Source organism: Hemibagrus wyckioides, linkage group LG19 (genome assembly GCF_019097595.1).
Source record: "Hemibagrus wyckioides isolate EC202008001 linkage group LG19, SWU_Hwy_1.0, whole genome shotgun sequence".
Classification (NCBI taxonomy): domain Eukaryota; kingdom Metazoa; phylum Chordata; class Actinopteri; order Siluriformes; family Bagridae; genus Hemibagrus; species Hemibagrus wyckioides.
The window spans coordinates 20,870,001-20,886,323 of NC_080728.1; the positions used below are offsets into that span (position 1 = coordinate 20,870,001).

General features: G+C 48.0%; 1 protein-coding gene across 1 annotated transcript in view; it reads right to left on the reverse strand.

The window, feature by feature from the left end:
• The window catches only part of sema3c (sema domain, immunoglobulin domain (Ig), short basic domain, secreted, (semaphorin) 3C), a 68,531-nt gene that overhangs the window by 23,044 nt on the left and 29,164 nt on the right, over window positions 1-16,323 (reverse strand). Inside the window, exons 3-4 of the mRNA XM_058416820.1 lie at window positions 4,240-4,400; window positions 406-468 (exon numbers count right to left, since the gene is read on the reverse strand). Coding sequence (XP_058272803.1) covers window positions 406-468; window positions 4,240-4,400 — 224 coding nt within the window. The remainder of the gene's footprint in view (window positions 1-405; window positions 469-4,239; window positions 4,401-16,323) is intronic.

Consider the following 16,323-nt stretch of genomic DNA (forward strand, 5'->3'; position numbering starts at 1 on the left):
TCATTATCATTATCATCATCATTATTATTATTATTATTATTATTATTATTATTATTATTATTATTATTATTATTATTATTATTATTATTATTGCAGTTTTCTTCTTTAAATAAATATTGAGGTGATGTGAGCAGTAATGTTTTATTCGATAGCCGTAGAGATGATCATTAAAATTCCTCACCGAGCCATTAGTGTGTGTGTGTGTGTGTGTGTGTGTATAATTGCAGTATATTTTTCTTTTCTCTGAGAGGATGAGAGCATTACTCCACTCCTACACACTGCTTCACTCTACAAATTATAAACAATCCAAATGAATGACGGCGAGAGAGCATGACCTGATAGCACACAGACACACACACACACACACACACTGCATTACACTACATTATCAACATTCCTGCTTACAGTTGGATCTTTTCCAGCCATCTGACACTCCTCGATCTTGGTGTTGGACGCAGGCCAGTGAATCTGTGAGGGAAAAACACATCAGGAAAAATTAGTCACTTTATAAATCTGGAGTTTTTAAATATTTGGATTTTACGGATAATAATTTGTTTAATTGTTGTGTTTTATTGTGAGTGGAGTCACAGAGCGGAGTGTTGTTTTCTCTGGAAGTCATCAGTGTCATTAACCTGCATTGTGTGTGTGTGTGTGTGTGTGTGTGTAATTACACTCATTAACTTGGCCTCAACAACCATGCAACCAAACAATTATTTTTTCTCAACATTTTCACTTGTTTTTATAAACATCAGTCTGTTTGGACTAAACCACTTTCTGTGTGGTTGCAGTTTGATTTCTGAGAGAATGATTGCGATATCGCAATAAAATGCTCCGTTATGTTACATTAATTATCAACGCAAGCTGCGACTTCCTGTGACACAAGCAACAGCGCCTAGAAGTGGGCGTGTCCTCATAAGTGACGTGACAGCTGTGGCAAGTTGGAGCGACTCAGTGACCAATAAGTGTAAAGCTAGTAGAGGTCACATGATCTGTGATATAGAACACACACACACATACACACAGATCAGGTGGTGATTATGATGGTGGTGATAATAGTGATGATGATGGTGATGGAGGGGGTGGTAATGATGATAATGGTGATGGTGATGGAGGGGGTGGTGATGATTATGATGATGATGGTGATGGAGGGGGTGGTGATAATGATGATGATGATGGTGATGGAGGGGGTGGTGATTGTGATGGTGATCATGATGGTGATGGTGGCAGGGGTTATGATGGTGGCAGTGGTTATGATGATGGTGGTGATGGAGGGGGTGGTGATGGTGGCAGTGGTTATGATGATGGTGGTGGTAGTGATGATGGTGGTAGTGATGGTGTTTATGATGGTGGTGGTGGTTATGATGGTGGTGGTGGTTGTGGTGATGGTGGTGGTTATGATGGTGGTGGTGGTTGTGGTGATGGTGGTGGTTATGATGGTGGTGGTGGTTATGATGGTGGTGGTGGTGGTGATGATGGTGGTAGTGATGGTGTTTATGATGGTGGTGGTGGTTATGATGATGGTGGTGGTAGTGATGATGGTGGTAGTGATGGTGTTTATGATGGTGGTGGTGGTTATGATGGTGGTGGTGGTTGTGGTGATGGTGGTGGTTATGATGGTGGTGGTGGTTGTGGTGATGGTGGTGGTTATGATGGTGGTGGTGGTTATGATGGTGGTGGTGGTGGTGATGGTGATGGTGGTGGTTATGGTGGTGGTGATGGTGGCAGGGGTTATGATGGTGGCAGTGGTTATGATGATGGTGGTGATGGAGGGGGTGGTGATGGTGGTGGTTATGGTGATGGTGGTGGTGATGGTGGTGGTTATGATGGTGGTGGTGGTTATGGTGATGGTGGTGGTTATGATGGTGGTGATGGTTATGATGGTGGTGGTGGTTATGGTGATGGTGGTGGTTATGATGGAGGTGGTGGTTATGGTGGTGGTGGTGGTTATGATGGTGGTGGTGGTTATGGTGATGGTGGTGGTTATGATGGTGGTGGTGGTTATGCTGATGGTGGTGATGGTTATGATGGTGGTGGTGGTTATGATGGTGGTGGTGGTTATGGTGATGGTGGTGGTGGTTATGGTGATGGTGGTGGTTATGGTGATGGTGGTGGTTATGATGGTGGTGGTGGTTATGGTGATGGTTATGATGGTGGTGGTGGTTATGGTGATGATGGTGGTTATAATGATGGTGGTGGTTATGATGGTGGTGGTGGTTATGGTGATGGTGGTGGTTATGATGGTGGTGGTGGTTATGATGATGGTGGTGATGGTTATGGTGATGGTTATGATGGTGGTGGTGGTTATGGTGATGGTGGTGGTTATGATGCTGGTGGTGGTTATGATGATGGTGGTGATGGTTATGGTGATGGTTATGATGGTGGTGATGATTATGGTGATGGTTATGATGGTGGTGATGGTTATGATGGTGGTGATGGTTATGGTGATGGTTATGATGGTGGTGATGGTTATGATGGTGGTGATGGTTATGGTGATGGTTATGATGGTGGTGATGGTTATGATGGTGGTGATGGTTATGATGGTGGTGATGGTTATGATGGTGGTGATGGTTATGGTGATGGTTATGATGGTGGTGATGGTTATGGTGGTGGTGATGGTTATGATGGTGGTGATGGTTATGGTGGTGGTGATGGTTATGATGGTGGTGATGGTGGTGGTGATGGTTATGATGGTGGTGATGGTTATGGTGGTGGTGATGGTTATGATGGTGGTGATGGTTATGGTGGTGGTGATGGTTATGATGGTGGTGATGGTTATGGTGGTGGTGATGGTTATGATGGTGGTGATGGTTATGATGGTGGTGATGGTTATGGTGATGGTTATGATGGTGGTGATGGTTATGGTGGTGGTGATGGTTATGATGGTGGTGATGGTTATGGTGATGGTTATGATGGTGGTGATGGTTATGGTGATGGTTATGATGGTGGTGATGGTTATGATGGTGGTGATGGTTATGGTGATGGTTATGATGGTGGTGATGGTTATGATGGTGGTGATGGTTATGATGGTGGTGATGGTTATGGTGATGGTTATGATGGTGGTGATGGTTATGATGGTGGTGATGGTTATGGTGATGGTTATGATGGTGGTGATGGTTATGGTGATGGTTATGATGGTGGTGATGGTTATGGTGGTGGTGATGGTTATGGTGGTGGTGATGGTTATGATGGTGGTGATGGTTATGGTGGTGGTGATGGTTATGATGGTGGTGATGGTTATGGTGGTGGTGATGGTTATGATGGTGGTGATGGTTATGGTGGTGGTGATGGTTATGATGGTGGTGATGGTTATGGTGGTGGTGATGGTTATGATGGTGGTGATGGTTATGATGGTGGTGATGGTTATGGTGATGGTTATGATGGTGGTGATGGTTATGGTGGTGGTGATGGTTATGATGGTGGTGATGGTTATGGTGATGGTTATGATGGTGGTGATGGTTATGGTGATGGTTATGATGGTGGTGATGGTTATGGTGATGGTTATGATGGTGGTGATGGTTATGATGGTGGTTATGGTGATGGTTATGATGGTGGTGATGGTTATGGTGGTGGTGATGGTTATGATGGTGGTGATGGTTATGGTGATGGTTATGATGGTGGTGATGGTTATGGTGGTGGTGATGGTTATGGTGGTGGTGATGGTTATGATGGTGGTAATGGTTATGGTGATGGTTATGATGGTGGTAATGGTTATGGTGATGGTTATGATGGTGGTGATGGTTATGATGGTGGTGATGGTTATGGTGATGGTTATGATGGTGGTGATGGTTATGGTGGTGGTGATGGTTATGGTGATGGTTATGATGGTGGTGATGGTTATGGTGGTGGTGATGGTTATGGTGGTGGTGATGGTTATGATGGTGGTAATGGTTATGGTGATGGTTATGATGGTGGTGATGGTTATGGTGATGGTTATGATGGTGGTGATGGTTATGATGGTGGTGATGGTTATGGTGATGGTTATGATGGTGGTGATGGTTATGATGGTGGTGATGGTTATGGTGATGGTTATGATGGTGGTGATGGTTATGATGGTGGTGATGGTTATGGTGATGGTTATGATGGTGGTGATGGTTATGGTGGTGGTTATGGTGATGGTGGTGATAATAGCGATGATGATGAAGACTCTGTGGGGCTAAGCGTGAGTGTGCTGAAGGTGTGTATCCCGTATCTGGGTGTGTGAGTTGTGTGAGATGTTGATCTTCAGAAGCTGTGACTGACCTTCAGTGTTCCCTGAGTGATGTTGTTGATGTCCATAGAGAGCAGATGATCTTTACAGCCCACATACATGCGGTCCTGATCCTCGTCCACGTACAGGATCCTGTAGTCCATCTGCTTCTCAGACACAGTGTAGAACTCAAAGGAGTGACTCGACTGCAGCTCTGAAACACAAAGCAGACAAACAGCTTCATCACACATGACACTCACAGCATTAGCACACACAGCACTCACACACACAATCACAGCACTCACACACACAACCACAATCACAGCACTCACACACACAGCACTCACACACACAATCACAGCACTCACACACACAGCACTCACACACACAGCACTCACACACACAATCACAGCACTCACACACACAGCACTCACACACACAACCACAATCACAGCACTCACACACACAGCACTCACACACACAATCACAGTACTCACACACACAGAACTCACACACACAATCACAGCACTCACACACAGCACTCACACACACAGCACTCACACACACACACACACAGCACTCACACACACAGCACACACAACCACAATCACAGCACTCACACACACAATCACAGCACTCACACACACAGCACTCACACACACAACCACAATCACAGCACTCACACACACAATCACAGCACTCACACACACAGCACTCACACTCACAGCACTCACACTCCAATTTCACAACACTCGCATCTCACAACACTCAACTCACAGCACTCACACACGCACAATCACAGCACTCACACTCACAGCACTCACACACACAGCACTCACAATCACAGCACTCACACACACAGCACTCACACTCACAGCACTCACACACACAGCACTCACACTCACAATCACAGCACTCACACACACAGCACTCACACTCACAGCACTCACACACATAGCACTCACACTCACAATCACAGCACTCACACACACAGCACTCACACACACAGCACTCACACACACAGCACTCACACACACAATCACAGCACTCACACACACAGCACTCACACACACAACCACAATCACAGCACTCACACACACAATCACAGCACTCACACACACAGCACTCACACACACAACCACAATCACAGCACTCACACACACAATCACAGCACTCACACACACAGCACTCACACTCACAGCACTCACACTCACAGCACTCACACTCACAGCACTCACACTCCAATTTCACAACACTCACATCTCACAACACTCACACTCACAGCACTCACACTCACACACTCACAATCAAAGCACTCACACTCAGCACTCACACACACAGCACTCACACACAGCACTCACACTCACAGCACTCACACACACAGCACTCACACTCACAATCACAGCACTCACACACACAGCACTCACACTCACAGCACTCACACACACAGCACTCACACTCACAGCACTCACACACACAGCACTCACACACACAGCACTCACACACACAATCACAGCACTCAAACACACAGCACTCACACACACAACCACAATCACAGCACTCACACACACAATCACAGCACTCACACACACAGCACTCACACACACAACCATAATCACAGCACTCACACACACAATCACAGCACTCACACACACAGCACTCACACTCACAGCACTCACACTCACAGCACTCACACTCCAATTTCACAACACTCGCATCTCACAACACTCACACTCACAATCACAGCACTCACACTCACAGCACTCACACACACAGCACTCACAATCACAGCACTCACACACACAGCACTCACACTCACAGCACTCACACACAGCACTCACACTCACAATCACAGCACTCACACACACAGCACTCACACTCACAGCACTCACACACACAGCACTCACACTCACAATCACAGCACTCACACACACAGCACTCACACTCACAGCACTCACACACACAGCACTCACACTCACAATCACAGCACTCACACACACAGCACTCACACACACAGCACTCACACACACAATCACAGCACTCACACACACAGCACTCACACACACAACCACAATCACAGCACTCACACACACAATCACAGCACTCACACACACAGCACTCACACACACAATCACAGCACTCACACACACAATCACAGCACTCACACACACAGCACTCACACTCACAGCACTCACACTCACAGCACTCACACTCCAATTTCACAACACTCGCATCTCACAACACTCACACTCACAGCACTCACACTCACACACTCACAATCAAAGCACTCACACTCACAGCACTCACACACACAGCACTCACAATCACAGCACTCACACACACAGCACTCACACTCACAGCACTCACACACACAGCACTCACACTCACAATCACAGCACTCACACACACAGCACTCACACACACAGCACTCACACACACACACAGCACTCACACACACAGCACACACAACCACAATCACAGCACTCACACACACAATCACAGCACTCACACACACAGCACTCACACACACAACCACAATCACAGCACTCACACACACAATCACAGCACTCACACACACAGCACTCACACTCACAGCACTCACACTCCAATTTCACAACACTCGCATCTCACAACACTCAACTCACAGCACTCACACACGCACAATCACAGCACTCACACTCACAGCACTCACACACACAGCACTCACAATCACAGCACTCACACACACAGCACTCACACTCACAGCACTCACACACACAGCACTCACACTCACAATCACAGCACTCACACACACAGCACTCACACTCACAGCACTCACACACATAGCACTCACACTCACAATCACAGCACTCACACACACAGCACTCACACACACAGCACTCACACACACAGCACTCACACACACAATCACAGCACTCACACACACAGCACTCACACACACAACCACAATCACAGCACTCACACACACAATCACAGCACTCACACACACAGCACTCACACACACAACCACAATCACAGCACTCACACACACAATCACAGCACTCACACACACAGCACTCACACTCACAGCACTCACACTCACAGCACTCACACTCACAGCACTCACACTCCAATTTCACAACACTCACATCTCACAACACTCACACTCACAGCACTCACACTCACACACTCACAATCAAAGCACTCACACTCAGCACTCACACACACAGCACTCACACACAGCACTCACACTCACAGCACTCACACACACAGCACTCACACTCACAATCACAGCACTCACACTCACAGCACTCACACACAGCACTCACACACACAGCACTCACACACAATCACAGCACTCACACACACAGCACTCACACACACAGCACTCACACTCACAATCACAGCACTCACACACACAGCACTCACACACACAGCACTCACACACACAATCACAGCACTCACACACACAATCACAGCACTCACACACACAGCACTCACACACACAACCACAAACACAGCACTCACACACACAATCACAGCACTCACACACACAGCACTCACACTCACAGCACTCACACTCACAGCCCTCACACTCCAATTTCACAACACTCGCATCTCACAACGCTCACACTCACAATCACACCACTCACACCCACAGCACTCACACACACAGCACTCACAATCACAGCACTCACACACACAGCACTCACACTCACAGCACTCACACACAGCACTCACACTCACAATCACAGCACTCACACACACAGCACTCACACTCACAGCACTCACACACACAGCACTCACACTCACAATCACAGCACTCACACACACAGCACTCACACACACAGCACTCACACACACAGCACTCACACTCACAATCACAGCACTCACACACACAGCACTCACACACACAGCACTCACACACACAATCACAGCACTCACACACACAGCACTCACACACACAACCACAATCACAGCACTCACACACACAATCACAGCACTCACACACACAGCACTCACACACACAATCACAGCACTCACACACACAATCACAGCACTCACACACACAGCACTCACACTCACAGCACTCACACTCACAGCACTCACACTCCAATTTCACAACACTCGCATCTCACAACACTCACACTCACAGCACTCACACTCACAATCAAAGCACTCACACTCACAGCACTCACACACACAGCACTCACAATCACAGCACTCACACACACAGCACTCACACTCACAGCACTCACACACACAGCACTCACACTCACAATCACAGCACTCACACACACAGCACTCACACTCACAGCACTCACACACACAGCACTCACAATCACAGCACTCACACACACAGCACTCACACACACAGCACTCACACACACAATCACAGCACTCACACACACAGCACTCACACACACAGCACTCACACACACAACCACAATCACAGCACTCACACACACAATCACAGCACTCACACACACAGCACTCACACACACAGCACTCACACACACAACCACAATCACAGCACTCACACACACAATCACAGCACTCACACACACAGCACTCACACTCACAGCACTCACACTCACAGCACTCACACTCACAGCACTCACACACTCACAATCACAGCACTCACACTCACAGCACTCACACACACAGCACTCACAATCACAGCACTCACAGTCACAGCACTCACACACACAGCACTCACACTCACAATCACAGCATTCACACTCACAGCACTCACACACACAGCACTCACACTCACAATCACAGCACTCACACACACAGCACTCACACACAGCACTCACACACACAATCACAGCACTCACACACACAACCACAATCACAACCACAATCACAGCACTCACACACACAATCACAGCACTCACACACACAGCACTCACACTCACAGCACTCACACTCACAGCACTCACACTCCAATTTCACAACACTCGCATCTCACAACACTCACACTCACAGCACTCACACTCACACACTCACAATCACAGCACTCACACTCACAGCACTCACACACACAGCACTCACAATCACAGCACTCACACACACAGCACTCACACTCAGCACTCACACACACAGCACTCACACTCACAATCACAGCACTCACACACACAGCACTCACACTCACAGCACTCACACACACAGCACTCACACACACAGCACTCACACTCACAATCACAGCACTCACACACACAGCACTCACACTCACAGCACTCACACACACAGCACTCACAATCACAGCACTCACACTCACAGCACTCACACTCACAGCACTCACACTCACAATCACAGCACTCACACTCCAATTTCACAACACCCACTCTCACAACACTCACACTCACAGCACTCACACTCACAGTTCTCAGTTCAGTTAAGAGGGAGCGCTACTTCAGGTCATTCATACCAGCGGCTGTCAGACTTACAACACTGCATTACAGTGATGATCCTATGTGCAATATATTTACCATTTTATATTTTATAATTTTATATTTTACAATTTTATAAAATCTTACTTTCTTTTAGTATTTGTACTGTTATTAGTTTATTATTATTTGTATTGTGCAATATTTTTTATTTATTTATTTTCTTTTATAATTTGTACATAATTTCTTTTCTTTTAAATTTTTTAAAAGTCTTCTTTAAATTTCTCTTTTTCTATCTTTAGGTTAAAAACCTGCAGGTTATCTGTCTGTTGATCTTCTGTAACTGTTGAATTTCCCCAAAATAAAGGAGGGGAGGAGGGGGAGAAGGAGGAAGAGAAGAAGAGTTAGATAGAGAGGAGGAGAAGGAGGAGAGAGATAAAGAGGAGGAGGAAGAGAAGAAGAGAGAGATAGAGAGGAGGAGAAGGAGGAGAGAGATAAAGAGGAGGAGGAAGAGAAGAAGAGAGAGATAGAGAAGAGGAGGACAAGGAGGACGAAGAGAGAGATAAAGAGGAAGAGAAAGAGACAGAGAAGAGGAGGGGGAGAGAGAAATAGAGAAGAGGAGGAGGAGGAGGAGGAGGAGGAAGAGGAGGGGCGGAGAAGGAGGAGGAGGCGTGGCTGGTTTAACACTTCAGGCTCTGTAATGAAAAGTCGATGGATTTTTTCCCACCGCTCACATTAAAGATCTCTTCCAGCCTTTACAAATCACTGTGTCACAAACAAAACACCCATTCATACACACACACACACACACACACACACACACACAGTCCATGCCAGGTCATTATCTGCCCGATTGGGGGCTGCGTCTGAAGGATAATCACAGAGCTTCTCACACGTGAAATAGTCATAAACTCTGAGTTGATAGAATCCTGGGATTGTGTAGCTGGAGGTTTCACACTACACACACTTTACCTGGGATTAACACTGAATCCTGAACATCTTCATAATCTGACGTTTCATACTCCACATTCCTAAACCCCGCTGCAGCCCTCTTCTAATTTGCATATTCGTATATCAGCAGGCCTGATTGGATAAATCCAGCGCATCACGCTTTAATGTCAGTGAGAAGAAAAGCTCTTTGTTGTTCCTTCCTCATGATAATGGATGAACAAAAAGGGAATTTCCATGTGAGCAGCTTCATCTTCAAAGCCCAGAATAATCAGGAGAACATTTTAACACACGCTGTTTGTTATTAAACACAGATTTCCTTTTAAAATAAATATTCAGTACAAACTGATGTATATAAATCAGACGCAATTTGAATAAAATGTCCCAGGCTGTTCCGACATCCAGACGAAAACATTTCACTCAAACTGAAGCAGAACAAATGCAGTGGGTTTGATCTGATTTCAGCGTGTTGAGGCTCCCTACACACCGTATAGAGACACTCAGGAGCTTCAGCACAACATCACCGCCTCATCAGACCGGAGCCAAGCTCATGAATATTCATAACTCATTTACATTTCCACTCTGAAACACACACTCCTACTGCAATCTGCTCCTGTGTGTCAGAGTGAAGGAGCATCACAACCACACACCCTGACTGTACATCAGGAATCAGTGTGTGTGTGTGTGTGTGTGTGTGTGTGTGTCTTAAAGAGATGTTTATTTAACAGGTTAAGGGAGGAGTCTTCAGTGTCAGGGTTAAAGCTCTAACACTGTCCTGGTTTCTGTGCTGTAACAAGCAGCAGGTGTGACAAATTAATTGCCATGGCAACAGGGTAACGAGGTAAGATAAGGTTTCCAACATCATCAGGACAGAAGAGTTTGCACTTTACAGTTCCTCGGGTGTGTTACCATGACAACAGTGTAACAAAGCGCAGGTGTGACACATCAGTGACCACAGCAACAGTGTAACAAATGACGAATTTCACAAATTATTTACCATGGCAACAGGGGAACAGGGGATTGAGGTTTAGGATTATTAATGAGCTCCAGTCTTTAACTCCTGTCCTGTTGGTCAGCCCTGGTGTAACTACACTGTGGTCAACCCTGGTGTAACTACACTGTGGTCAGCCCTGGTGTAACTACACTGTGGTCAGCCCTGGTGTAACTACACTGTGGTCAGCCCTGGTGTAACTACACTGTGGTCAGCCCTGGTGTAACTACACTGTGGTCCATCCCTGGTGTAACTACACTGTGGTCAGCCCTGGTGTAACTACACTGTGGTCAGCCCTGGTGTAACTACACTGTGGTCAGCCCTGGTGTAACTACACTGTGGTCCATCCCTGGTGTAACTCCACTGTGGTCAGCCCTGGTGTAACTACACTGTGGTCAGCCCTGGTGTAACTACACTGTGGTCCATCCCTGGTGTAACTCCACTGTGGTCAGCCCTGGTGTAACTACAATGTGGTCAGCCCTGGTGTAACTACACTGTGATCAGCCCTGGTGTAACTACACTGTGGTCCATCCCTGGTGTAACTACACTGTGGTCAGCCCTGGTGTAACTAAACTGTGGTCAGCCCTGGTGTAACTACACTGTGATCAGCCCTGGTGTAACTACACTGTGGTCCATCCCTGGTGTAACTACACTGTGGTCCATCCCTGGTGTAACTACACTGTGGTCAGCCCTGGTGTAACTACACTGTGGTCAGCCCTGGTGTAACTACACTGTGATCAGCCCTGGTGTAACTACACTGTGATCAGCCCTGGTGTAACTACACTGTGGTCCATCCCTGGTGTAACTACACTGTGGTCAGCCCTGGTGTAACTACACTGTGATCAGCCCTGGTGTAACTACACTGTGATCAGCCCTGGTGTAACTACACTGTGGTCAGCCCTCGTGTAACTACACTGTGATCAGCCCTGGTGTAACTACACTGTGATCAGCCCTGGTGTAACTACACTGTGGTCCATCCCTGGTGTAACTACACTGTGGTCAGCCCTGGTGTAACTACACTGTGGTCAGCCCTGGTGTAACTACACTGTGGTCAGCCCTGGTGTAACTACACTGTGGTCAGCCCTGGTGTAACTACACTGTGGTCAGCCCTGGTGTAACTACACTGTGATCAGTCCTGGTGTAACTACACTGTGATCAGCCCTGGTGTAACTACACTGTGGTCAGCCCTGGTGTAACTACACTGTGGTCCATCCCTGGTGTAACTACACTGTGATCAGCCCTGGTGTAACTACACTGTGATCAGCCCTGGTGTAACTACACTGTGGTCAGCCCTGGTGTAACTACACTGTGGTCAGCCCTGGTGTAACTACACTGTGGTCAGCCCTGGTGTAACTACACTGTGGTCAGCCCTGGTGTAACTACACTGTGATCAGCCCTGGTGTAACTACACTGTGGTCAGCCCTGGTGTAACTACACTGTGGTCAGCCCTGGTGTAACTACACTGTGGTCAGCCCTGGTGTAACTACACTGTGATCAGCCCTGGTGTAACTACACTGTGATCAGCCCTGGTGTAACTACACTGTGGTCCATCCCTGGTGTAACTACACTGTGGTCAGCCCTGGTGTAACTACACTGTGGTCAGCCCTGGTGTAACTACACTGTGGTTCATCCCTGGTGTAACTACACTGTGATCAGCCCTGGTGTAACTACACTGTGGTCCATCCCTGGTATAACTACACTGTGGTCCATCCCTGGTGTAACTACACTGTGGTCCATCCCTGGTGTAACTACACTGTGATCAGCCCTGGTGTAACTACACTGTGGTCAGCCCTCGTGTAACTACACTGTGATCAGCCCTGGTGTAACTACACTGTGATCAGCCCTGGTGTAACTACACTGTGGTCCATCCCTGGTGTAACTACACTGTGGTCAGCCCTGGTGTAACTACACTGTGGTCAGCCCTGGTGTAACTACACTGTGGTCAGCCCTGGTGTAACTACACTGTGATCAGCCCTGGTGTAACTACACTGTGGTCCATCCCTGGTGTAACTACACTGTGGTCAGCCCTGGTGTAACTACACTGTGGTCAGCCCTGGTGTAACTACACTGTGGTCAGCCCTGGTGTAACTACACTGTGGTCAGCCCTGGTGTAACTACACTGTGGTCAACCCTGGTGTAACTACACTGTGATCAGTCCTGGTGTAACTACACTGTGATCAGCCCTGGTGTAACTACACTGTGGTCAGCCCTGGTGTAACTACACTGTGGTCAGCCCTGGTGTAACTACACTGTGGTCAGCCCTGGTGTAACTACACTGTGATCAGTCCTGGTGTAACTACACTGTGGTCCATCCCTGGTGTAACTACACTGTGGTCAGCCCTGGTGTAACTACACTGTGGTCCATCCCTGGTGTAACTACACTGTGATCAGCCCTGGTGTAACTACACTGTGGTCAGCCCTGGTGTAACTACACTGTGATCAGCCCTGGTGTAACTACACTGTGGTCAGCCCTGGTGTAACTACACTGTGGTCCATCCCTGGTGTAACTACACTGTGGTCAGCCCTGGTGTAACTACACTGTGATCAGCCCTGGTGTAACTACACTGTGGTCAGCCCTGGTGTAACTACACTGTGGTCCATCCCTGGTGTAACTACACTGTGATCAGTCCTGGTGTAACTACACTGTGATCAGCCCTGGTGTAACTACACTGTGATCAGCCCTGGTGTAACTACACTGTGGTCAGCCCTGGTGTAACTACACTGTGGTCAGCCCTGGTGTAACTACACTGTGGTCAGCCCTGGTGTAACTACACTGTGATCAGCCCTGGTGTAACTACACTGTGGTCCATCCCTGGTGTAACTACACTGTGGTCAGTCCTGGTGTAACTACACTGTGGTCAGCCCTGGTGTAACTACACTGTGGTCCATCCCTGGTGTAACTACACTGTGGTCAGCCCTGGTGTAACTACACTGTGGTCAGCCCTGGTGTAACTACACTGTGGTCCATCCCTGGTGTAACTACACTGTGATCAGTCCTGGTGTAACTACACTGTGATCAGCCCTGGTGTAACTACACTGTGGTCCATCCCTGGTATAACTACACTGTGGTCCATCCCTGGTGTAACTACACTGTGGTCCATCCCTGGTGTAACTACACTGTGATCAGCCCTGGTGTAACTACACTGTGATCAGCCCTGGTGTAACTACACTGTGATCGGCCCTGGTGTAACTACACTGTGGTCAGCCCTGGTGTAACTACACTGTGATCAGTCCTGGTGTAACTACACTGTGGTCAGTCCTGGTGTAACTACACTGTGGTCAGTCCTGGTGTAACTACACTGTGATCAGCCCTGGTGTAACTACACTGTGGTCCATCCCTGGTGTAACTACACTGTGATCAGCCCTGGTGTAACTACACTGTGATCAGTCCTGGTGTAACTACACTGTGGTCAGCCCTGGTGTAACTACACTGTGATCAGTCCTGGTGTAACTACACTGTGATCAGCCCTGGTGTAACTACACTGTGGTCAGCCCTGGTGTAACTACACTGTGGTCAGCCCTGGTGTAACTACACTGTGATCAGCCCTGGTGTAACTACACTGTGGTCAGCCCTGGTGTAACTACACTGTGGTCAGCCCTGGTGTAACTACACTGTGGTCAGCCCTGGTGTAACTACACTGTGATCAGCCCTGGTGTAACTACACTGTGGTCCATCCCTGGTGTAACTACACTGTGGTCCATCCCTGGTGTAACTACACTGTGATCAGCCCTGGTGTAACTACACTGTGGTCAGCCCTGGTGTAACTACACTGTGGTCCATCCCTGGTGTAACTACACTGTGATCAGCCCTGGTGTAACTACACTGTGGTCAACCCTGGTGTAACTACACTGTGGTGAGCCCTGGTGTAACTACACTGTGATCAGTCCTGGTGTAACTACACTGTGATCAGCCCTGGTGTAACTACACTGTGGTCAGCCCTGGTGTAACTACACTGTGGTCAGCCCTGGTGTAACTACACTGTGGTCCATCCCTGGTGTAACTACACTGTGATCAGCCCTGGTGTAACTACACTGTGGTCAGCCCTGGTGTAACTACACTGTGATCAGCCCTGGTGTAACTACGCTGTGGTCAGCCCTGGTGTAACTACACTGTGGTCAGCCCTGGTGTAACTACACTGTGGTCAGCCCTGGTGTAACTACACTGTGGTCCATCCCTGGTGTAACTACACTGTGGTCCATCCTTGGTGTAACTACACTGTGATCAGCCCTGGTGTAACTACGCTGTGGTCAGCCCTGGTGTAACTACACTGTGGTCCATCCCTGGTGTAACTACACTGTGATCAGCCCTGGTGTAACTACACTGTGGTCCATCCCTGGTGTAACTACACTGTGGTCCATCCTTGGTGTAACTACACTGTGATCAGCCCTGGTGTAACTACACTGTGGTCAGCCCTGGTGTAACTACACTGTGGTCCATCCCTGGTGTAACTACACTGTGATCAGCCCTGGTGTAACTACACTGTGGTCAGCCCTGGTGTAACTACACTGTGATCAGCCCTGGTGTAACTACACTGTGGTCAGCCCTGGTGTAACTACACTGTGGTCAGCCCTGGTGTAACTACACTGTGGTCAGCCCTGGTGTAACTACACTGTGGTCAGCCCTGGTGTAACTACACTGTGGTCAGCCCTGGTGTAACTACACTGTGGTCCATCCCTGGTGTAACTACACTGTGATCAGTCCTGGTGTAACTACACTGTGGTCCATCCCTGGTGTAACTACACTGTGGTCCATCCCTGGTGTAACTACACTGTGATCAGCCCTGGTGTAACTACACTGTGGTCCATCCCTGGTGTAACTACACTGT